This window comes from Andrena cerasifolii, chromosome 11 (genome assembly GCF_050908995.1).
Source record: "Andrena cerasifolii isolate SP2316 chromosome 11, iyAndCera1_principal, whole genome shotgun sequence".
NCBI lineage: Eukaryota > Metazoa > Arthropoda > Insecta > Hymenoptera > Andrenidae > Andrena > Andrena cerasifolii.
Window position 1 is genome coordinate 8,048,153 of NC_135128.1, and position 25,651 is coordinate 8,073,803.

Consider the following 25,651-nt stretch of genomic DNA (forward strand, 5'->3'; position numbering starts at 1 on the left):
ATGCACGGCGTTAATCGCAGATCTCCCGGTATAAATGCGCGGCGGTTCGTCGATAAATCGCGGATCAATTAGCCGGGGTGTACTGTTCAAGCGGCATTGACGTCAACGAGCATTGGAGCAGCAGGTGAATGACGATGCTCCTCCTTCTCGAGGCTGCAACGAGCGTAGGAAATAACGCGTGCGTGTCGAAAGGGACGCCTAGTAAGCGGGGGCGTGCTGATAATCGAAGGTTCCCAAGGAGCTAGCGCGACGCAACAGGAAAATGAGGGAAAATGACGAAATTCACTTACGCTAGACGAGAAATCGATTTCACCGCCCACGGACGGTAGGTACCCAGCGAACGGCGATAAAATATGCGGAAAGGAAAGGGCTCCCTTCTGCGTGGGTGGCTCGAGACAGTGGGAAATGAATATTTCATAGAGGGACGCCGCGAGATGCACCATATTCGCTCTCGACTCGCCAAACCGACCTCGAGGTATCTTCATAATTCTCGCACCGCGTTTACGAATGCCAGCGAACAGCGGTTTTGCCGGCGGTTAAGTGCAAACCCGTTAATTAGCCAGCTTCATGCGGTTTCAAACGCCTCGGGGGTTTATTATGCACGCATGGCCTTCGCTCTCCGTTTTTTTTCCCACTGGTTTAGAAGACCGTTGATTAAAGAAAACTTTCAAAGAATATCAAAGTAAGCCACTAAAACATTGTTACTACCTATCTCACTCCTTTGATCCTCACTGGCTAGCAGAAATTTCGTTATCCCTTTGGCACCTTCATCTCTGCGTAATTTTATTTCAAGGAAATTACTTGGAATGTAATTTTATTCTCATTCGGGGAATCCGCCACATTTAACAGAGGTAGAGGGCAGTGGCGGATTTAAGAGAATGAAGAGGTGGTTTACTAAAAAACTAGCTAAGTGTAGTAGTACAGGAAAAGAAATATAGTATTTGGATATAATCATAATTTTTTTGGAGATGGGACTTTCTGTGTTGGGGCACCGTAGAGGGATGAAACATATTGTCGAAAACGGTCAATATTCCATCTGGGTAATAATTTTCTCTCTAGAATTACTTTCATTATTATTATAATGGCCACGAACATATAGCTCGTCGTTCGAAATTAAACATTTGGTCTGCAATCCAGGTCTACAGTCCAAAACAGAGGCTTAGAGTAAAACGCCCAAATTTCGTCCTCGCGCCTAATTTCGTCCCCCTACATTTCTCGATTGCATTTTCAGTGTCATTTCGTGGTAAATTTTGCATTAGTACACGTCAGTATTCTGACAGACTTGCAAGCAACAGGTTAAGTGTTTGTGCGTTTGCGAAGGAGATTTTCGAGCACCTCGAGTTTTTAGACTTCAGTATGATAGCACGTTGCTCGTAGAAGTGAATATTATTTTGAAATCAAAGTTGTAACCATTTTTCGGGCATATCTTGTAGTTTCTTACACGCAATAACTTTGATGGCCATCACTCGCGTGGTCTGTTCGAGCGATTACCATATCGAAACTGCGCGAATTCCAAATTTCGTCCCCAGGAGGTGTCCTAATTTCATCCCCGGAACTCTAAAGGAAATTGAGATCAATTTTCTAAAAATTTGTTATTTAAAGTAACATGAACACTTACACGAGTGAATTATCTTTTATCGGTTTTCAAGCAATTTTAGTAGAAATGTTTAAGGTTTTACAGATGCCGCAACGAAAACAGTGGAATAAGAAGTCCATGCGATAAGAAGATATTCATTTGCCGCAATTGCTTGCATACGTAAACTGTAAGATCATATGTATCAATAAAAAAATTATTTTTTCAATTTATTTCCTGTTTCACAAACATTTTCACAGATCTCACATTTTGTTTATTGTCTCGTATTGGCATGACGTAATTGCATTTTGCGATTCGTGGATACATAGAGAAATGTTCAAAGAAAATTCATGCCAAGTGCCAGCTCATTCTAAAATTTTATACACCCTCTACAGCAGGCCAGCACAAGGAGCCGTTTTTAGCGCCTACCTGCGAGCAACCAGCCGCTACACTTACGCTACGCGCTTACAAGCACGCACCTACACTACTGCAGTTCTCCTCACTGATTCTACTCTTAGCAACGGGACAGTTCGATGCTCGGCTGGTTGCTCGCAGCGAGGCGCTAAAAAAAGCAGGGCTCCTTGTGCAGCCGTGTTCTACAGGGTCCAATACAGATGGGGGATGAAATTTGGGCCCTTTACCCTATATCTCGAGGCTGGGGAGCACGGCGTGTGCGGAATACCTCGTAATTAGAGAATTCAATCCCGGGATCCCGGCTGTTTTTTGGATTCTAAAACTCCCGGGATTCGACATATCAAGTTACAACTTATCCCGAGAATTTCGAGAATTTGTAAAAACGTAAATTACTTTACGAGCAACCGATAAATATAAAAATGGAATCCATAAAACAGCCGGGCTCCCGGGATCGAATTCCCTACTCGTAACCAAAGCATCAGTCGCTCATCGCTGCGATACGCGTTAGGTCACGTATTTCTGTGCACTACTTAGTCGCGTTGCCTTACAGGAAATAAAAGCGTAGCGCGCTGTGAATCTCAATCTCATCGCGTTCCAGTACCGCGACCGTGATCGTCATCTTATCGAACCCCTTCGCGATTCGTGCCAGTCAGCCTCCGTATCGAAATTCGTTCCCCGCGACGCTGTTACCAATTACGGTCCCCGAAGGACGGCGGTCGGAAGACGAGTAAATAGAACGCGAGATGCAGAAGGAAGAAATCGAAAAACTTTCGCTCGTTTGCGCCCAAGGACCGCCAGGGAGTTTTCCCAACACGTTAAGAGCGACTGATAAATATTTAAAGAAGTGGTCGAGCATCAGTTGGCGGCGGGGACTCATCCTCTTAACGGTAGGAATAATCCCAAGGCCAGTAGCAGCATCTAGAGCGGGATTTCCCTGTACACCGGATCAAGGTTCTACGAGCCAGAGAAGTGGAGCCAGTGGGTAATAAAAAAATCTCGATGGCGACGTTGAAGCGCAGAAGAAACGACCGCAACATCGAGATGAAATTACAGAGTGCCCACTGAAGATCTTCCTTAACAACGAACAAAGTAACTCGTCCGCGATATATCGTACGGGCGCAGGGGTTGAATTATTCCAACACCCCCGCAGGATATTATCGCTGCCTGCGCGAGTATCAAGTCAGACATGAATCTGCGCTCTTCGAACCCATACAGAGAACGTTCGAGTACCTACCAATGAAATACGATATTGGCCGTATGAATCCATGCTGCCCTCGTTCATTGCTGCGGTTGTTCCTGTCATACGACCACCATACGCCACCCCTAAACCTTGGCTCGGTCGGAAGAAGGATCGCTTCTGAGGATACAGTGCACGTCGCCACGGCCTTGGTGCTCGGTGACCTTGGCACTCCTGGTCGAGGCGTCCGTAAAGTAGGCGCGGCCCTGGGGTACGTCGCTATGGCGTCGCGACGAGCGTGCGCGAGAAAGCGTCGGGGTGGATTCTACCTCGGCTGCTCGGAGACCAGCTAGACGGGACAGCCGGTCAGACGCTACTCAGGCCAGAGCCGCGTCAACGTCCTTCCGTGTGGCACTCTTCGACGTCCAGCTTCGACGTCCCCTCACCATCGTGCTCCGATCTACCTGCACCCCTCTGCTCGAAAACTCTTCCCTCATCTTCAACGATCTGCTCAGAGATTCGTCTGTCAAAGGAACCCTGCACAATTCTCTCGCCGGAGGCGTCTTTCCTGGCTTCCGCCAGTCTTCGAGGTTCGTTCAAAGAAGCTACCCCTCGGAGGACACTCGCTGCCCGTGCAGCAGCGCGCGTAACGGAGGCAGGGAGTGACGAAAGATCGGCGGGAAGGTCTGACAACGCGCGACCACCTGTAGTTGTGGCTCCGAGCCACCCCTGACACGGCACCCGAGCCTCCCCCTGCCCGCCCACCCTCGGGCAGAGCAGCTGCTTCTTGTAACACCAGGAATCGGACGCATAATCGGACCTCGGCTCGTCTAGGAAGCGTTAAACGTCACCACCAGCGGGGAGGCCAGGAGCGAGCGTATTCGGGACCACCACACCGTTCAAAGTCTGCCAGGATTACCACCAAAATGAAGACCTCCTCGTTCTCTCTGCGCGTCATGCGACGGGTAAGTGAGCGAACGTATTCATTCTGTGTTCGGGAACGACGTCTTTGAACGGAAACGATCATGACTTCCATCTGAATGTATGATGGTGGAGGGTTGAAACTTGAAGGGTGCTTCTTTGAGACACGCGTCTCTCTCAGCGAGAAGTGCCCGAAATTTCGTAAATTGAGGATAAAGATTCTACAAACTGTCTTCCTGAATATGTAACTTTAAATCGAGCGTTCGTTTTCCCTCCGTTTGAAGTAAACCCTTGAACACCCAGCTCTCTGGAAGAATCGCGTAGCGCTTATTTCGAAGCCAACGCTCGTCTCGCGTACCACATTTTATTTTATTATTCTGAACCCACGAAGCGTAATGGTGAAACATACTCACAGATGTCTCCTGTAATATATTAGCAGAACCGTGAAATATTATCTTTCATCCTGCTGGCACGGTTCACTCCACAATCTATCGTTTTCCACGTGTTAATCTCCAATTTCGAATCACCGGAGTGAATTAATTCTAGGATCCAAGCGCAGATGAGCGAGCGCGTAGGTCCTCGAAACAACAAACGCCGCCATTTGTTTATGAAATACGATTCGCCGCGGGACCACGCCAAACGGCGACACCATAAATAATACCCTTGGCAAAAATCTTAGCCAGCGTTATGCGCGCGTATCTAGGCGTGCAGAAATTTATCCTTAGCGGACCTGATTTATACGCTCGGCGTGGTGGCTCACCCGATGCATATTCCATTCGAATGCATATTCAACCGGGATCGCGCGTTGCGATATAATTCGAGACAGCCCCGGGAGCGAACGTATAGCCTCTCGGAAACGATGGTGATGGAGTGCGCCCCACGGCTGGGGAATTCTTAGGTGGAAAATTACTTGCACCAGCTGCTGTCGCGGTGCACGGCTTACGTAATGGTGGCTGGCAATCAATTACCCTTGAAACGGCCGATATCGCGGGGGGGATATTATTTCCATACACCGGCGAGCAGTATCGATGCTGAACGGCGTTAATTGACGCAGCCATTCCCGCGGGATTGCGTCGAGGTAGCAGGTACCGCTGCAATCTTTCCCGCTGCGGGGAAGAAACGTTGGCTGGAATGTCGAAGCACGGCAGAGTCACCATTATAGGGTGTTCAGATAGTAGAATGTTGGAGTAACGGCGGGTCGAGTAATGGAGGCTCTAGGATAATTCGTTTCTCAATCGTGCCGCGGGAAATTGAAGAAACAAAGCGGACGGGAGAGATTTCTCGAGGCAATCGCGCGTCCAAGGTGATCCACCCGTCCCTGGGAGGAGCCTTCCCTGGATTTAGATCTTTCCCGGGACGATTAAATTGGAAAAGGCAGCCGCGTTATACGACACGGTAAACTCGACGACCTGGAATTCGACTTGTAATGACTTCGTCCAGGGCGGGTCTAATAACCACGATTCCCGTCTAAATTCGCGCCACTCGAGGCCGAGATTAAATTGTAATTTCCATTTTCGCCACTCGTCCTTTAATTAATAATTTCATTGCGCCGCGAAGGTACGATTCTTACGGCGAACGTGCCGAGGGGGTTGAAGATCGGTTGCCCTGGTGCGCGGAGCAATGTCAAAGGGGTGCTTCTTTTTCTCCCCTTTGTCGACTTCGGCGGGGTGAAATGGAGTGTTATCCAGACACTTTTCCAGGGAAAGCGTTGCCTCCATCCGACCCGCGCGAAATGCGGGGAGGGTTCGCGTTACGAACGCCCGTAAAACTTGCTTTCCTCGCGGCCCCTTGGAGCGCTCTAGAATACAAAGAGGTATTTCCAGCCGTACCGCAAACAATCCAAAATTCAAGGCAGCTAACTCCTCTCGCGGCTCTTCTTTCACGCTTTCCACGCGAATATTTAAAATTCCGAGTAGCTTGGAGCTTCCACTCGCTCGGAAAAGCTTCGTTATCCCCGTGGATTTAATCGAAGGAGGATTCTGCGGTGACGAATTGCTGCCTTCCCTTAAACGAACTTGTACCTTTCTCGAGCCCACTGTTCATATGCGTCACGTTCCAAAGTGTTCTGTGTTAGCCTGAGAAAATTCAGAGGCGCGTCTTCCCTTCCCTTTAAGTTCCCGTTGGAAATGCGCTCCGCGTTAGTTCTGTTCACGGAGTCGTGGAAAATGGTCGGATTTCCTGGAAAAATGTGCACTCGAGAGGAGTCGATAAGGGTACAGACGTCTCGAAAATCCTTTTACCTTCCCCAGCAGCCGCGTCTCCTGCGGGACGACGCTGGCTAACCGGGGAAGTTTTCTCATTTCCCCGGGAAAACAGGCCACTCGTCCTTGGCCAGACTCGTCTTCTTCCAGCGGTCCCTCTTTGTCCCCGTTACCCCGTCGATCTAGCCCGCGCTCTAACGTGATTTTCGGGAACGTAGATTCATCGAATTACGGATCTTTCGTTCGTTATTCCGGTCAGGAAATACCAGCTTCAACCGCGTCCTCTTTTTCGCCTCTCTGTTAAATCTACCCAGCCCGCAAGGACGAAAAGGGAATTCCAAAGAACCTTGTTAAAATTTAATTGCAGTTAAAACAAATAAGAACAAAATAGAATCCGTCGATAGCCAATTTCTTGGACAGAGGCACCGTTCGGATTAATTTCCACAAGTTTCACGGGAATTAAAAGCATTTGCCCCTAATTCTCCTCAGGTCGTCTTCGACCGAAATTAAATGAAGATCGATGCCACGTCCCTCGACAAAATGAAGACAGAGAGCTGTAGAATGGGCTCGGAATTACGTACATTTAATTGCACGGCGTGTGAGAGTAATTTCCGAAGTTCTGCCGTGGACGCCGGCGCAGGAAGTTTTTAAACGACTCGGGTAATTCGATTTCCTCTTGGACGGCGCGGCTCGTCAAGGAACACGTCGACATTGCCTCTACGTGTTTCCCCGTACTGTCAACCGTTCCACCGGCGTTCACGGGTAATATTGACCGTCTAAGGTGCGACACGATGCAATTAAGCCGGAAGTTAATTGATCCGGGCACCGAATTCGCCTTGTAGCCCGTGCACCCGTGAAAATCGGCTATTCAGGGAGCACGTCGAAACGTCGCCGTCGAATATGCTACGGCGAGCAGAAAACAGCCGCGAGCAACCGTTCGCCCCAAGTATCGATGATCGCAGTGGTGAATTCGCGTTGTACAGTCGCGTGGACGTGTAATCGGATTGTCGAACGCGGCGATCTTCTGGATTACCGCGTAGTAGACTCCCTTCGCGAGTTTAGGAATTAATGCACAGCAACGCGGAAAAGCGCCCGGAGGAATTTTCCATGGGGAAATTTCCACGATACTTTGGGATGCTCTGGTCGAATATACGATGTTGCGGCATTACCTAAACATGGAGGATTTCAGATATAAAAGGCACTGTATCGTGGAGAGAGAGAGAGAGAGAGAGAGAGAAAACTCGCTTACTCATATTTATTTCACTGTTATCGTTCCTCCACTCAATGTACATTCAGATGAATTTCCCTAAGCCCTTCCCTCTGCCAGATCCCACAGCGTTTGCATGGAGGTTACCAAGAACCTTCTACCCCATTTGCACATAGCGATAAAATCGTCGGATTCGGTTCGTCCCAGTTTTCAGCGTGGCCGAATTGCTACGTTCCCCAAACGGTCGCGGAAATTGGACTTTGCGGATGGACGAAAAGAGCAAGGGATTCGCTCGTTAGTAACTGTAGACTGTTTGGGCGAGACTGTTACCTATCTAGGATCGTTTCGCTACTTTTTTCCGGAAAGCCGTAGTCCATCGTGCTCGTACGTTCCGCGGACCGCCCTTAGAGCGAGCTTTACCTCCGGAATATCATGTGGGGCACGTATCGGGCAAATGGCAACACGTTTTATTCCGCCGCGTGTCCTCTCGAGCCGGCGGAACTTTCGTACGACCAGAATTTTCGAAATTGCGACGGCGAACGCGCGCGTGCTGCTCCGAGAAGCGGAACAGCGAAACGGGGGCGCGAGCCCTTCCCTTCGGAGTCCCTTCCCGTCGCGTGATTCTCCCCTGGAAGTTGTGAAATAAGGACTCGGCGGACGGGTGGAAAAGGAACCACCCCGCTTGTATATGAAATTCCTCTCGCGATCGTTCGATCGACGTTCCGAGCATTTCCCGCTATCCACCGGCACGATGAAAGCCGTGATCCCTTCTTGAAAGGAGGAACACGCCGCGGACGTTTCCATAAAGTCGCAGCGAGAGATATAGACGCGGGATCGAATGCGAATGGAGTCTCTAATATTTGCAGAGGAGCTCTCGAGGAGGTTCCGATCTGATCGAGGGCCACCTTATTCTTCAGCGAGGAACGGCACAGGCGTCGTTTCCGTATGCGACGTTCTATTTCCTGGATACTCGAGGGGAGCAGTGTCTATTCTATTCTGGGCGAACGGTGTTATCGAGAATAACGATTGAAGGAACTGATAGACCTTATTTTTTCATGGATTCACCGCGACGAACGACAGTAGATCGGTTAAAGAGGGGCAATGGCTGGTAGGGAACTAGGACCACGTCGTTGCTCATTAAAACCGGAAACGAAGCGTATTAAGAAATATCGCCTGGCGTCCTGCGCATCGTTAGTTCACCAGGACGCCCTTAATGCGCCACGGTGCCATTGCTTAGGAGATTCCTGGCAAACGAAAGGTCAGAGGGCGAGGCATACAAACTGTCATGCTTGGTCCTGTGTCTCGACTAAAATGGTTACCGTACCAGGTACCCTCTTTTGTTTGACCCTCTTCGTAGGATCTGCGTCTTAGGCAACACATACTTTAAGGGCCTAGACTTCTTCTTTGGATCCATCAGCACATTCAGGACACACCGGACACTTTGGTAGCGACGTTAAATCGAAACGGGTATCTCTCACTTTCCTTTTTATTTTGGTGGGTCCCTTTTGCCGCCGTCTTTATTGTCTCCACTTTATGTATTTTTGTTGACGTGTCTGTATCTCCAAATGGTTTCGACAGTTTATGTTAAATAAAATTAAATACTGTGGAGGACAAAAGTATGTGGACACCCTTTAAAATCGCATAACTTGCTTAAAATTGGCCCAAAAGACTCGAGTCTTTTTGAGAAGCTAGAAGGATTAGTTTACAAGGTGACGTGTTTCGTCGTTTTGGAAAAAAATGCAATTGGTCGGAATAGCGAAGAAAATGCGGAAGATCGCTTTTTCAACTTTTTTCCGAGCTTGTAATGAAAATTCAAAAATCCCGTTTGTCGATTTAAGTAAGTTGTATACATGCTGAAAATTTCCTCAAAATCGGTTAACGTTGTTCTAAGCTATAAACGCTTAAAGATCGCGAAATAAGGTAAAAAGTCGCGAAATTAAATTCCCGAAATCACCGATTTTCGACCTTATTCTGCGATCTTTAAATGTTTGTAGCTCAGAACAACGTTAACCGATTTTGATGAAATTTTCAGCATGTATACAACTTACTTAAATCTACAAACAGGATTTTTGAATTGTTCGTTACAAGCTCGGAAAATATTTTTATCGCTATTCCGAGCAATTACATATTTTGCCAAAACGACGAAACACGTCACCTTGTAAGCTAATCCTTTTAGCTTCTCAAAAATACTCAGGCGGTTTGGACCAATTTTGAACAAGTTATACGATTTTAAAGGGTGTCCACATACTTTCGTCCCCCGCTGTGTCTGACACGGTAGGTACAACGCAAGAAGATGCGAACTGTCCTATATCTTGTCCACGAAACACACAACGATCCCAGCGTTCGCGCGAAACCAGGCCACGAGCGACGCTTTTTCCGCGATTATCAGATCCAGACGGCTTCATTCTCCAGCCGTCTAGAACATTATCACCCCCGATGAGCGGGGTGCCGGTCTTCCGTCTGATTGAATGCGATCGCGGGGCGAACGTCGCGTCCAGATTGCCGCGAGCACGTCGACGGAATAAAAAGTACTGGGCAATCTGTCCCCATTCGGGGCGCGTTCGTGACGATAAATCGGCAATAATGGGGCGACGTTAAGTGCGAGCGACGCAATAAACGCGGCCGTCCGCTTTCCGCTCGTTCAACGGCGAAAAACGATTTCCCCCGTGTGTTCGATTCACCGCCACGCTCCGCGTCCCCACGGGGGAGGGGGCGATAAATCGTCGCTTTATTTTCGCGGCTCAAGGATTACCGGCCGTCAGGCTCCGTAAATCTAACGGCGACGTAGGAGTCGTCGCGACGCGCACCTTTAAAAGCCGACGGAGGATCGTCTCGCCCTTCGTTCGACGTGTACGTCGCCCTCAGGGACCGAAATCCAATTCCTCGTAATACAGCGTGGGCGACTCTTTCGCCTGGGAACCAATCAGCCTCAATTTCATCCTTCCTGCGAATATTCCTCTTCTTCTTCTTTTTATTTCTCCTCGGACACTCAGCTATTTCTCACCTATCTCTCTCCGGCACGCTGTCTAAATGGCGATCGATGCCGATCGAATAATAGAAATTATCGCCCGACGCCTTTCACCCCAGTGAAATCGGAGCGATCGTCGCGCAGAGAGGGTGGCTGAAAGCATTCCTAAGCGGCTCGGAATGTGTTCGATTATTCGGGGGAACGCGCCGTTGCACGGTGCTCCGAGATCGAAGTCTGTTCTTCTGGGGACCCGGGGAGGGATTTTTTCAGGGATCGGGAGGGTAATATTTGGGGACTGTAAGGTGGAGAGGATACCTCCAGATTCGGGTTTATCCGGTGAACGAATATAATAAGAAAAAGAATGACTCTCTGGAAATTTGTCGAAGCCTGAAAACTCGTCGATCCGGAGAAACTGCTGGTGCCAGAGAATCTCGTGATTTTACAAAGTTCTTCATTCCGGTGGACTTCTTCAGCCATAAAAATCTTTCGTCCCCTAGAAACTTCTCGATCTTGCCAGCCTCACTTCGCGGAAATTCAACTTTCATGGAATTCCTGTGGTCCAGTCGCATTTCGATGTGGTCCATCCAACCGTCCGCACCCAGAGCTCTCTCGAATGGAATGGGATCGACGCTTGCAATCTCCATTTTCCACGCGGCTGATTTACGCCGAACGACTGGCGAGTTATCCGCGCGTGGGCCATTTGTCGACACGCGCGTGTGCGCGTCGCAAAACAAGCCAGGAACGCCGCGCGGGGCAGGCCAGTCCCAAGCTAAATGAAAAGCCTCAGATTCGTCCTATAAATCTCGCTGTATCGCGCCATAAAGTTTCGGCATGAAGCAGATTCGTCGTATTTTTCGTTCGATCCGGGGTGGTTGGAGGGGGGTTGGCAGCGAGTAGGCGTGGAAATTTAAACGCTGCGTGTCCGGGGGCCCGGCATGCAAGCTATCCTGTGGCGCGGAGTCCTCGCATTTCCATCAGCTTAATTAAGGTGGCTAACGGGGAACGGAATTGCGGCACGATACCGCGGAGTCAAAGTGTCGTCGGTGACAGAGGACAAGCGCGAGCGACAGGGGTTTCCTGAACGTCTTGGCCACTCGCGGCTGCCTTTTAACCTAATTGCTGGATTACAGACAGACTGTCGCCGTATTTTCATGCCGATCGAACCCCCGGCTGCACATGTCTTGCGGCAGCGTTTTAATTAAGAAGTGGGTGGTAATCAATGGGGGATGGGAAAATACTGGGAAAGCTGAAACGTTCCTCCGGGAGCCACGATATTTCGGTTCGCGTCAAGTCCACGTATCTACGATTTTTTAATTCCAACGTGAAATTGAAGTTATTTACTGCGGGGTGTTGTTCGTCGAAGCGAGGGAACAGAGACGCCGGAATTGTTCAGGGAGGTTCTAATGGGAGCCCCGAATCTCTCCGTTTACGTACCTCGCCCCGCAATTTACCGAGCTTCTGCCTTTTATTGTTTCCCCGATAGCGTGCAGCTTCTTTCAGGGGCAGGCGGGCCGTTATAAAGAGAATTAAATGGCCGCTGGACGGCGCGCGGTGGCGCGCAAAGGGCCAGCAGCAGGAAAAAACACGGACCGTGGCAATTACTTCTTGACGTTGTAAGCCGCGCGTCCACCATCCCCCCGCGGTAGCTTTAAAGCAGACAGCTTCTAAAGCTGAACGATCGGCCAGTTTCCTGTACGGTTTCGTTGAATTATTCATTTCCACGGCTACGAAATGAAGCCTCGCGACGAGCCGAGGGATTCGAACGCGGGAAAAGGCCACCCGCGAATGGGGGCCATCTTCTAAAACCGCCTCTGCGTCTCTATATCCTCGGGTATAGGGTCATTTCTGGATAGACACGCCGCGTCTCTCGTAATAAATACAACTGAAGGTATGGGTAAATCTAGTTTAATTATTTATTTAAATATCTTTAACAAAATATAGAATTAAATCTGTAAAAACTATATTCTAATATCGCAATAAGCTTTCTAAAAAAACTTCGAGAAACTGCTTCTCTTCCTAGGACCTATGCACTTATTTATTTGCAACCCCTTCTCCCTAATTCTATTCTCTTTTTTTCTCAGGCTCGATTTTCGACGCGTTTTTCTTTTTGTGTCCTATGTTGTATCGTGCGCAAAATACTTTCGTCTCACGTTCCGCCTTATCTCTAAATATTCCTCGCAACAATCTTTTTTACCATGGGCCTAATTCTCTTTCTACTCGGCATCAAAATCTCCGTTCCATACCGGCACACGCGACATCTAAATTTGAATCCTCCTTCGCCTATATATTTCTGCTCACTATTATAATTCCCTTCCATCTGATATTCCTGGGCTAAATTCGTTACCTGATTTTAAATGTAAAGCTCGACGATATATATTTCTACACTATTCCCAAGTCACCTTTATATTCCTTCTTTTCTTTGTCTCGTCCCTGCCTGTCGAACTACTTTTATGCTTTTCTCTCTTAATGCGCCAGAATAATAAAAAAAATTTCTTAATAAATTTTCTCCTAATTTTTCTGTTTTTATTTTGCTTTCCTAGTTTTAGCTTTAGTTTTAGTTATTTAGTTACGGTTAGGCTTCTAACATGTATGTATTACTGTTCTTTGTATGTTTCAAGTAATAAAGACGAATAATAATAATAATAATAATAATAATAATAATAATAATAATAATAATTGACTTGTCGTTTGGTTTAATCTTTGATTCTTCATTATTACTCTCTCCCTTAGTTGAAATTATCTTAGATTCTACTTATTTAGTCTCACACTTTATTTACATCACTCTCCCGAAATGGCCCCACATTCTTTCGTCGGGAAAATTTAATTTCTGGCTTCGCAGATCCTTGGATCGCGGAGAGCAAATTGAAGATTTGCTAGTCGCGGAAGGACCAGGAGCTACGTGTTGCTTTGTAAGTTATTTGTTAGAGTGACCGCGGTACAAGCGTCTCGAGTAGGAATTGCGTGCAACGCCGGGCCAATTAAAGGCGCAGCTTTGCCGGGAAAAATGCCGAGGATTTAGCATTCACGAGGGGCATCGCCGCGAAAGGAATTATCAAGTGTGGAAGGAGCATCCTAGATTTCTAAGCGCGATAGAGGATGAAGCGTCTCGCCATATTCACTCCACCCATTTTGCACGGCGACACGTGAATTTTCAAGCAACTCGCGCCACCCCCGTTATGCATTTCGGATCGTGTGAGAAATAGAACTCGCGCCGGCGTGTCTCCGTCGCAGAAACGCTTCAAAGCTACGGATACAAGCAGCAATTACGCTCGTTAGCCTCTCGCGTGGCACGTCGCTATCCGCCTGCAGCGGGGTGTCAAGGTTGCTCTCCGCTTTTCCCTCTTGTCTTGGGACCTGGATCTTATTCTTTCCGTTATTCTTCCCCCTGTGGCGTATTTGTCACCTGCATAGAAATAACGAGTTCCCCAGGTCTGCCTCGTTAACCTTCCTCAGCAGAAAAAGCTGCTTAGACCCTGCTGGATTTAATCTCCACGGAAGTATCGGCTAAACAAGGTAGCAAAAGCACAAAACCACCAGCAATGAATAGTAACGGCGATAAAGGTAATAAAAATTCATTTAGCTAGTACCAGGCGTTGTAAAAGCAGGCAAATTAATTCGGCACGCGAGAGCTTAACCCTCCTCGGCCCAGAGCTGAACAGTGAGGCGGCAGAAAAAGGGGTATCGGGAGCAGTGCATCGCTGGGGATAAGGGAATTAACGAGAATTTCCTCGCGGTCGCAATTCCATCCTGATAATTATTAGCGAGACAATTCCCGGCGGCCCTCTAATAAGGCGAAGAGGACAATCTCTTAATTGATCACGTAATTAACTTTCATTGATATTGCAGCGGCGGGGTTGCGCAAAAACGAGCTGGGAACATTAACAGGGACCCGAAGGCGCGCGTATTTCGAGGGACGAGTGAATTCGAGGCGGTTCAGGGGTGCAGAGCAGGCTGGCCCGTAAGAACGCGGCAACAGAGAGCTCTTGGTGTGGCTGCGTGTTTGCTTGTGTATGCGGCCTAAAGTGCACAGCCCACCTGTTGCTAGGCCTATATCGCCCGGCCATCTCTCGCGTTTTCCAGCGTCCTACTTGAATCCTTTCGCGCCCCGCGATTAATCGCCCTCCGCCGGGCTCTATTTCCGGCCCGCGGAGGATCGAATTAGTCGCCGTTGAAACAGCCGTCTCGCTTTCCCGCGGACTGCTCGGGGTTGCCGACGTAGGATACGAGGAAAAATTAATTCCAATGTAGACGCGGCCACGGTGATTAATGGAACCGCTTGCTGGCGGTCTCTTGCCTAGATGCGAGACGACGCGCTGGGGTGTGGAAAACGCTGGGGGTGCTTTAGCGGGTCTTTAGTTACGCTTGTACTTATAATTGGGGACGACAGGTTTGGGATTTCTGTTGGAGGGCGAGTAGAGTTTGTGCTTTTGACACTGTGCCATTTTCCATGTGAAAACAAACCTCGCCGAGTTCTGCGCGTGCAAATATCTTCTGTCGCGAATGAAAACATTGAATTTTTCTCTGCTCGTTTTTATTAGCATATTTTGAGTAGATGGTGGCTACAGAATTGCAGAGACTCGCGTTATACCGTGGCAGATATTTTAAATGATGTGGCAGATATCTCTTTCTGAATTTTTCTCTGCATTACGGTCTCCCTTTCCATTCATTTCCAACGGAATCCCTCGGAAATCGAGATAATCGAGCGGAGATTACCATCGGATTCAAACAACGCGTTCCACCGAGCCTCGCGACGAAGTGGAGTCTAAATATTTATGCTCCCCTAGCTCGCGCCAGTTCCGCCGCCTAAGTGGTTGTAAATTGATGGACTTCGGATTGTCCACGCCTCTTTAAATATACACCAACCCCTTCGAGCAAAGTCGGGCGTAATATTTGCTCTTTGCCTTGCTCTCGGCCGGGGACATTCCGGAGCCCATCCGCGGGGCCTCTTCAGAGAGGGAAATAAGGTTTCCGCGGAAATTAAATCCGCGCTCGCTCGCGTCACAAATTCCTCTCCAACCTTCGCCAAGTCCACGCCGCCGCAATAACTGTCGTTCCACCGACGGGTCACGAACTTCCTCCGGATCTTTCCAGCTGGATGAACTTCCCCGGGACAAAATCTCCTGCATCTGTCCTCCACCCGACGGTTCATCGCCGAAGGAGCACCGCAAGGGGATCGACGAAATCACGTGGAAGTTACGGTCGAGCCTCTCTCGCGAACGAAGCTGCAAAAGAGACGGGGTCTAGGGAAGATCATTAGGCACGCTAATTGCTCCGTCGTTAGTCGACGACGGGCGTCGCAGCGTCGACTTCGACCGTCGAAACGGAGCCACTTACCCGCCGGAAGAGTAGTTCGAAGCCTTTTACACCGGCAGTCGTTCCCCGGCAGCGAGTTTCTCAAGAACCATTCCGATCCTCCCCGTCTCTCCCCGGCCAATTATGCCCTGTCGTTGCCCGACGAACGTCCCGAGCGCAAAGTACGCTTTCTTATCGAGTTACCCCAACTTTTCGACCATCCAACGGGGGAGAGAAGTCTCGGCGAATTAAGACGAAGGCCCTAGGCATCGGCTCCCAAAGCCGTCTAGCAAAGGCCGGGCCCTAAATCTCGTTCGCAGGCGTGCCTGTAATGAAGTTGGAGCGAGTTATCAGGCATCCATAGCGAGAAACCCGGGGATGGGCGGCGGTTGCTAAGGGAACCAGTGGCACGTGTCGGCTACGTGATCCTGTTCGATTATATGAAATTTCTCGCAGTCACGCGCGCAACCGTCTCCGTCCTTATCCTTGGAAAAGTTTCGCGAGGCGGCCTGTCAAACAGATTATCAACGGCTACCCTCCGCTTCTTCGCAGGATGCTTGACAGTCGAGGAAAAGTTGGAGGAGTTGCGGCGAGGGTTGGAAAGCCTGTCGATTAGTGCCTGGCGAAATTTCCATATGCCGGAGTCTAGAGCAACGTTGATCTATACTACTAGCAGTGCTACGTGGCCCGTTAATAGCGCGGAAGTGCTGAGGATTTGCAGCGAAGATCCTCGTGTAATTAAATGCACGGTACACGCGCAAATGGGCTTCGTTAGTTCGGAAATTTGTGGCTTCTGCCTGGAGCACGTTTCCCACCGGACTTAGGGAACTTCCTCCCGTAGTTCGGCACAAAAGCAAGGTAGAGCATTACGTGGCGTTCGGGACGAATTTCGAGGATGGATCAAGGCTCTCAGGATACCGGCGGCGAGTTACGATGACTACAATGCTTGCACTTTGCGAGGCTTACAGTCGCGTGTAATAATTCCTGCATATTACACCGCGGACGGTTCTCAAGTGGATTATTAGCTGGGAGTCGTTAGCGGCTGGCGCGGACCCGACGATCCCCATCGAGCACGGCGTTGTACGCTCCTTATTGGATCGGACTATTGTCCGGTGGAAATTGCAAGCGCGAGTCATGGGGATCTGGGTCATTTATGTAGGGCAGGTAATGTCAGGGGTCGCGCGGTGGTTCCAGTTCTCGTTGAAGGTTTCCATAGCCCCGCAGGAAAGGCTCCTCGTGCTCTCGCGTTTCCGTTTCCCTGCTCTCCGAAGAATCCCGATGGAATCTCGACGCTCCGGAGAGAATCCTCAAGCATATTGCAGGCGTTCCACCTTGAGGGAACACGATACACCGAGGGAGAAGGACGTATCATTACCCACGGGCCACTGTAACATCACCTGAACTGGAACAACTGGATGAAACGTAATTTCCCGTCCAACGTGCTCGAGATTCAATTCGAACGAAAGCTACAAATGACCAGGCTGATCACCAATTGCCTGTGAAAGCCGATACGGCCGGCAATAAAGCCTGTCGCCCATTGTAAACTCTCGCAGCGGATACAGCGTTGCACGGGGTGTTAATAAAACAGTGGGATATTCCTTCAGGATTGAGAAATCGTGCGCTTCACTTTCGTTTCCCATAGACATTTCAGACTCTCGTTTGGAGCATAGGGGAAACTATGGCTAGTTGATACGTTATCCAGTTTCCAATTTTTTTCATTTTTGTTTGAATTAATTACTTAATAACAAATATGCTAAAATGTACTTTGGTAATTCCTCTTTAATATATAGTAAGCGAAACTTTGAGGAAAAAATGTTATTTGGACGAAGGCAAAATATATCAATTTACCCCACTGCGAGTCAAGTTGATACTGCTCTGGGGCATGTTGATACATCCGTAAAATCTTCGTTTAATGAATAACTAATAAATTTGAAAAATATTTTTTTAATTTAGATACCTTTCCAACAATATACCTAGACTAAAAATGAACAATGACGTATTCTGAAAACCAAACAGATTTTTTAACAAACATAGAAAAACATTTTTTACTTTTATTTTTTTTTTATGTCTGGAATATTCCACTTTATCATGAGGTGTCTTCTTCTTCTTATTAATATATTTTAATAAGCTCATTTTGTCAATATTGTATATTTTCGCGCTTTGCCTTAATAATATTGAGTCTTTTTGGTATAATTTCGAATCATTTTCCTAGAAATAAAAGGAAAAAATTCAATTCAAACATGTCCAAAAAAAATGTAGAGCATATAAACAAAATAACAAAACGTAATTACCTTACCTTCAAAAGACTCAATATGATAGAAAATTAATTTGGGATATAAAATTCTCTATACCGTCTGAAGACGGATTGAAAAGTGAACATAACTATTTATTTTTTCTCTATATAAACGAAAACAGTTAAAAAATGATTGCTAATGATTGTCAAGGTAACTTCATATATCTCTCTCAAATGGAGCTACATATTTACGGTGTCAAGATAATTCGGCTGTATCAACCTGCCCCTGTTTCAACTAGCCCCTACAGAATATCATATTACTGAGGAACTAAGCATCATTTAATAATATACTGTTCAACGTAAATTCATTATTCCTCTTTGACTCGCGTTGTTATTAACACCCCGTAGAGCTTCCTCTGGCTGGCCGGTGACAGCCGCTTAACCGTGGAAGGTTTCGATTTCCACCATCCCAGGGATCGATACACAATTGAAACGACGAGCTGTTTGCTGAACCAGAACTCCAAGCAACTTGGACTTTTACTGCCACTTAATTGCCACTGTCTGTGCGTCGCGCGTTCGATTCGGGTTTAATCGTTCCCCGTGCAAACGGTCACGAGTTTCCCTTCGCTGTGGGTGGGATTCTAAATATTCAGAAGGTCGAGGAAGCCACTCGTTTCCCTCTCGAATGCCCGTGTCCCTCTTGAAACCCGTGCAAGCTCTTCCATCCACAAGTGGATCCGGTGTGACCCGACTGAAAAGCTCGCCTCTCTCTCCGGTCGCGATTGATACTTGCCGGAGTCTCCCGTTTTATTTCCCCAGCTACGAGGGAAGGTGCTTATTCCAGCTAGATTGCTTTTCATGGCCGCCACGAAGCTCGAACATCAGAATCCCGGAAACTCTCGTCGAGGCACGCGACCGCAGTTATTCACGCTCGTGAACAGTGATCGCTGTCGTTCTATAAAACCGATCAAACGTGAGTAATACGTAATGGGGACATATTTCCCCAGCCACGTTCGCGACTCCTTCGCCGCGTCCTACTGTCTTCCTACCCTTAGACCTGTTTCGTGCGCCGTCCTCTGCATGGACGCGTTTAGACCGCTGAAAAGTGGAGCAGCCACTTTGTCAGTGTCACCGCGACGTACGTAACGTTGCAGCGAGATATTTATCTAGCCACCACTCGATAAACGGCCCGAGTAGTCCACCGTTAATATCGCCCTCGTGTCCTTCCACCCTTTCTCGCGTTACAGGTCGTTTCTCATACCGTCGTCGCCATCGCTGTTTTCTCCGCGCGACACGAGCAAGTTCAGGCTTGGTGATCGCGCGGAGGTCGCTCTGAAAGACTCAGCATCTGCTTGGGAGGCGTATCCAAAGCCCTTTAGGGCGGCGGAATAAATGTAACGAGAAGATGTTAATCTCGTTCCCTCGTCTTGGACCGAGGCTCGGTAGACCCTAAACCTCGGCCGCTGCCAGGCTGAATGGTTAATTTGGCGGAGTCCTAACTCCGGTCCCTCGTAAAGCCAGCTACAAGGATACAAGGGACCGTGCGCCTCCGCGTAATCCCGCCGCAGGCAAGGTTTTATCGTGCAGAAATGCCTGGAAGTCGGTAAACAAAAACAAGCCGCCGCTCAGGTTCGTTTGTCATTCTCCCTCGAGCGCGCCTCGCCTCTCCGAACTCCACCCCCGTCTCCCACGAAGCTCGAGAATCCTTCCAGGAAGATAATAACTGGCTGCTCGCCTCGCGACGAACGCATCGTCCATTCTGAGCACGTGTCGCGGAGAAATCCCGTGGAAGTGCGCGGTTTCCCGAGGCCTGCTCGAGGGCCGAGCGCACTTGCTCCCCGCAGCCGGTGCCATTTACTCGGAAGCTCCGCATTCTGGAAAGCGCCCCGTGCCTCCGTATTCTCTTGAGCGCGCATGCGCGCCACGGGGAAACTCGATTTTCGCCCGAGACTCGCCATAGAGACCGAAAGCAGACGCACCGAAGGTGGAAGGAGCCCTTTCCTCTGTTCCCGTCCGCTCGCCCTGTTGACCCGTCGATCGAGATTCCGTGCCCGGATGAAAGGCGAGGAGCGAAAATTTCACGGTCGCGCGGATCCCCTGCACCCTGCTCCTCGGTTTCCCATTGAAACGCCGTATCTGGCCGGTTTCCATGGTGATTCCCGGATATGAAGCCGCTCGTAAAATCAATGGAACGATGTCAAGCCACACGCTGGGTTAGTCGGGCGGAAGTAATTACGGTATCAGGAACAGCGGGATCCGCCTGATCAATCTGGGGCGGATTTTTCCTCGATCCTCAGCTCCTGGCGTCCGTCGAGATTCCTCCGGATATTTAGCTAGCCTACCTACCCGCTCCCCTTTGTCAGCAGAGTCGGCGCGGGAATCATCCCTCCTCTGCACCAGCACGAGTCGCTTCATTTACAGGCTCCTGGACAGATAAAAGCACGATGTTACATTTTAATCTCAGCGCACCGTGGACCCGAGGCCGCGGGCAAGGGGCTGGGGTCCTTTCAAAGTAAATTGGCTTTCCTGTTGATCGCTACATTCATTGCCGATCGCGCGCGATGCTGAATAATGACGCGCCGGCGGGGAAATTGTAATACCGGGGTTAATCAAGATACCGGGCGAAGCTTCCCCTTCGCGATGGCCGAGGGACATTGCTGGGCACACGAAAATTCTCATCCGACGCCGTTTTGCTTCACGCTCCACGCGTTATCTGCGAACAGACTTCTCTGGAACGAGGATCCAGCTAGATCCAATGATTGCATGCGAAGCTTGATAAAGAATCGACAGAAATTCACTTGGAGTACCGTTTCACTGTTTACGAAGGAGAAGGGTATCTTTCTCTTGCACCGTTCTCTTGGCTGATAGTTTGAACATTCAGAATGGGGCATGCGGGGCATCACGAGTACAAGCCAATTTCGAATGGAACAAGCACGTGCACAGTGTCTGCCTTTAATTCCAGATACCGACGCTAAATACGCGGCGGTGGTCGAGTTTCGCGGTTTACTCAATTACGCTGAATGCGAGGGAAATGTGGAGCGGATGCGAGCATGGTCTCTAATTTCCGCTCGTCTGCCAGGGAAATGCGCGAGCAGCGGGATGTTGCGAGACCGCGATGCAGTTTCTGAGACAATCGGTCTCGGAATAATATTTTTCTTACGGTTAACACGATACTTCAACCCCTTCGCGTGCTCCCAATATTTCGAGCACTGCCTTCTCCCTGCAAGCGAAAATCAGGGTGACTTTGAATGCTCGCGAAGGGGTCGAATCGGACACAGTCATACTGCATGCGACGCGCGATCGAGGATCATTATAATTCTTTTCGCTCTCGTTCGACTTTCTCTCATGGTCTTTTCCTGTTTCTATCACTTATGATTCTCTGTCTCTTACCTGTCTGTATAACATTCTTTTCTTGTGTTTCTATTGCACAGGCGCATCGCGGGCCGGCAGTCGTGCAGGTACAAACACTTCCACGCAAAAGTTTCCGAGTTCTCTTTGCACCAGAAACGGGGCGCGCTAGGCGCCCCTAGTCTTAGACTGTTCCTTTTTTCAGCTAGAATGCGGCCGTTCGCTAGATGAAGTAGCACTTAGTTTGCGTAGGTGGCAGGACTCCGTTTCCCTGCCTCGCTGTCAGTAGAGCGAGGCGAAGCTTGTTAGCCGCGACCAGTCACGCGATTTAGTAAGCATAGCGCGATCGGGTCCGATAGATCGCTTCCGACTGACACCTTAGTGATAGCTAGAACACTTGAATGCGTAGAATGTGTTTGCGTTGTGTAACGTTTTTCACTCAGAATTACCGTGGAACGCGACGCGCGGGAGTAGCAAGTCTCGCGGGCACACAAGTCCGGATCCGACGGGTCGTTTGGAAAATAAATTCGAGGAGTTCGGATCTGTTGAACCCCGCGATCTCTACACCGGACTCGCGATTGTGCCCTCCGTCGATCCCGTGAGTTACGTTTTGGTTCGTCGCGCGTGTATGCAGCATGACCACGCGACGATGCATGAGAAACTCCAGCATGCCCCGCGTTTATGTCCGATGCGTTCCATCGACGTTTCATCTTAGTTACCACGAGAAGCCCGTCTAGTGCGATGCAGCATTCGCTGAAACCGTTCCTCGGCGATATTTCTAACGTTTCACCCTTTCTTTTGTAGGTAAGTGCCACCCACGCTCCACGATCCTGTTAGCCGGTCGGTAAGTCAGCTTTTCACGTCTTAAAAGCTTCATGGTACCGCGAGAAAGCTCGGGAAGCACGCGGTCGGTACGTCAGAGCAGGCGGAAAGCTCTGTAGACTCGAGTACCGACACTGTCGGTACGTTTCTCGACCTGTACTACTTGCGCCGCGGTTATCGGGCGAGCATTCACTACTTGCCAGCTGCGTTTGCGGATGAAACGTCTGGTAATTGTCTGAAATTATGATACAGCACCGTGCATCGGTGTGCGCGGTAATTTACTGTCGATTGGGAAAACACTTATAGCTATGCAGAAATTAAAACCAGAGGGTAGAAGGAATAGCAGTATCGCGGGTATTGCAATTACTGGGAACATGAATTGAGGTGGAGTGAATTTCCTTTGAATTAGCTTAAGGCGAACAGAAACCATCACGTTTTTCTGTGCTTGCTTCGTATATCGTACTGGTTCCCTTCATCAGACACCATGGATAATTTAGCAACTCGATGGAGCTTGGCTATCGACAGACACGTTATACAAATAACCGCCGCGCTGTCGACGGGACTCGGAGATATCCTATTACATGTCGACTCGCTTAAGTATTAAAAAGGACTTTGAAAAGTCGATACAGCCGACGGCGCATGGAAGATCGTGGAACCCTTTCAGACTAATGAAAATGAAATCTAACCATCTCACACTTTTATATTCAAAACGCAGCAGCTTTTATCTAAAACACTTTGTCTTTCAACCAACAGTTTAATATTACATAACACATTATAATTAGGTCCACAGTATTAAGGGGGGATTGAATTTTTTGTACAAAAACGATTCGATAAATTAATTTGAGGTTCGGCAGGCTGTTTTATTGTATCTTGAACTATTGTTCTGAATTTTTGTGTGACAGTGAAAAAAAAACATGGCAGATACAGACAGAGCGTTGAAAAATAATCGAGTGGCCCTGGCGTTGACTAAAAGTACTGTAAAGGTTATCGGAAACACAAAATGAAGAAGAGATTCTTAATCTATATGAATGTGTCTATCGGTGGTAGTAGATTTGTTGCCGTATCTGTTACCGTTCCTTTTTTATTTGAAGTTTTCCCGATTTTGAGGAAAACCTTTTTCAGACTCAAATTAGGGCGCTTCATCTTCTTCAAAAGGCTGTCATTTTAACATTTTTTCTTTTTCTTAATGAATCTACTACCACCCATAGTCCCATTTATATAGTTTAAGAATCTTTTCTTCTTTTTGTACTTCGGATAATCCTTACAGTACTTTTCGTCAACGCCAGGGCCACCCGATTATTTTTCAACGCTCTCTCTGTATCTGCCATGTTTTTTTTTCACTGTCACAAAAATTCAGAACAATAGTTCAAGATACAATAAAACAGCCTATCAAATCTCAAATTAATTTGTCCAACCGTTTTTGTACCAAAAATTCGCAAAGAATTACCTATTTTTCGGCCTAACAAGGCGCAACCCCCCCTTAATTTTAAAACGCGTTACACCTTCCCTGTACTCGTAGAAAAGTCACGCAAGCACTAGAAAATCCCTTCCTTCGAGAGCACAAGCGTGGACCAGTAGATTAGCCCCGCGCCCGGCCAGACGCGCCGCCGTCTGACCACGGCGGGGCGATACTACTGTCGCGGTGTCCGGTAAATTATTCATTTCTGCGTACGGGAAGGAGCGTATCCGTGCCAAGGACGCGTGCTAGTATTCCCACCGATGGTCTCGAGCGATTCTCGGCGGACACACGCGCGCGATCGTTACCATTCGCATGATCGAGCGAGGGAGAGGAAAAAGAACTAGCCACTTGGGCCGGCTTCGTAACGCGACTCGGTCGGCGCTGAAAAAATTTTGATAAACGCCTCGTGGGGTCGCGTGCCTGGCTAGATAAAGTCACGGGGCATAAATCAACGGGGCCAGCGGAGCTTCTTATCGCGGAGCCTCGCATCCAGCGACCGACTCGCTCCGAGGAAAGAGCATTCCAAGGTGTAGACGTAGCGGGCTTATTATTCCGTCGCAGCTGGCGTTATTGGAAAGCTGCGCGTCCAACATGCACAGAATTTCCGAGGGTGTCGTTCGAACGGCCAATTAGAATTCGCGCGGAATCCCTGCCGTTTACTCCGCGTCGAAATTGCACGCGAGTTACGGAGCCTCGAAAGACGAATATGCCCCCCCCCTGTTTCCTCGGTTATACGCTTCGCAAATATAATACGAGATTCGATCATCAAGCCTCCAATGATTCCTTTGGCAGGCTTCTTTAAACGTTCACCGAGTCTTTGAATCCTCTGAATCCCAACGTGGATTTAATATCGGGGAACAATAGAAAGTCTGACGGGGATGAATCGTGAGATCATGGGGGTGATTCGATTCTGGAATCTCTCTTTGTACGTCAGAAAAGTTACTGTCGGTGAAAGGCGGACTTTTTGGAGAATTTCTCCACACGAAACTTACTGTCACCACATATCTTATTCATTTGTTTCCTTGAATTTCATTGTAGGAAGACGTTGTCCTTTGCTTAATTCAAACCCTTTTTCCCCGACACGGTTCAACTACCGTGTAGCTGCAGTGTACAAATTCGAAAGAAGTCTTTTCGGGGAAAGAGGAGTTGATTAGACTCCGTGCAGAAGTGCTTTTATGGAAGACGTTACCTTCGAGCGGCCTTATACCGCGCGAGAGTTACTACTGGTTCTGACATCAGGTGATTGAGAGACCGATTACCCTTGGCTCTACTCGGCGAAAACGGGGACACGGGCCATTTTTCATCCCACCTTACACAGGCCCTCGTACGGCCACTCCATGGTGAATATTAATGCATCGATCGCGAGCACGGGAATTGGCGCAGAAATTAGAGAAAACTTTGTCTTGCATCGTGCATTCCTCCAAGGGGATGCTTTATCGCGGGCGCAAAGTCCAGAATTTATATTTCCCGAGATAACCTCGAGTCGTTGCAGGCGAATACCATATCTGGATCCATCGAAAGATTTCGCGGTACCACAGCCTCGCTGAATTTTAACCAGACGCATCGAGATCCGCAGGGGAAAGTTAAGAGCGTCGTCGTAGTTGCTGTTTGCATCGTTCCCTTGAACTGGTAGGCGTTTAAATTTTAATGGCATTCCCCGACTAATTTATGGGAGAAGTTGTCATCGAAAGTTGCCCCGCCGTCGCCCACGCGTTATGAAAGCGTAATGAGCGCATCCTCGGCGGACGACTCGTAAACGGTTACTGAAAGATTAATTACAATCCTGCGATTTACATAAATACGGTTGGTCGATTAGGGTGGTCGAGATACTCGTGTCGGTAATCAGCTGGTATCCTCTTCGACAGAATCTTTGAGGGAACAATTTTTCATTCCGCGACTGTAGAGTGGTTGTAACATTGAAAAAGGATACAGAGGAGATACTTACCTTGCCTCTGAAGTTGAGAGAGGGAAGAAAGAAAAGGATTACAGCATCCCTTTGAATTTCTTCACTTTTCCTTAAAACCCCGTTTCTTCTT

General features: G+C 48.6%; 1 protein-coding gene across 3 annotated transcripts in view; it reads left to right on the plus strand.

Annotated features, from left to right (window-relative positions):
* Nucleotides 1-3,608: 3,608 nt before the first annotated feature.
* Nucleotides 3,609-25,651, plus strand: part of LOC143374863 (neo-calmodulin) — a 73,526-nt gene continuing 51,483 nt past the window's right edge. The window contains exons 1-2 of one of the 3 annotated variants that reach the window (XM_076823409.1): nucleotides 3,609-4,129; nucleotides 21,418-21,444. In XM_076823409.1, the coding sequence (XP_076679524.1) occupies nucleotides 4,091-4,129; nucleotides 21,418-21,444 (66 nt within the window). In that variant the 5' untranslated portion in view covers nucleotides 3,609-4,090. The remainder of the gene's footprint in view (nucleotides 4,130-21,417; nucleotides 21,445-25,651) is intronic. The other 2 variants (XM_076823412.1, XM_076823413.1) reach the window with 2 other exon arrangements.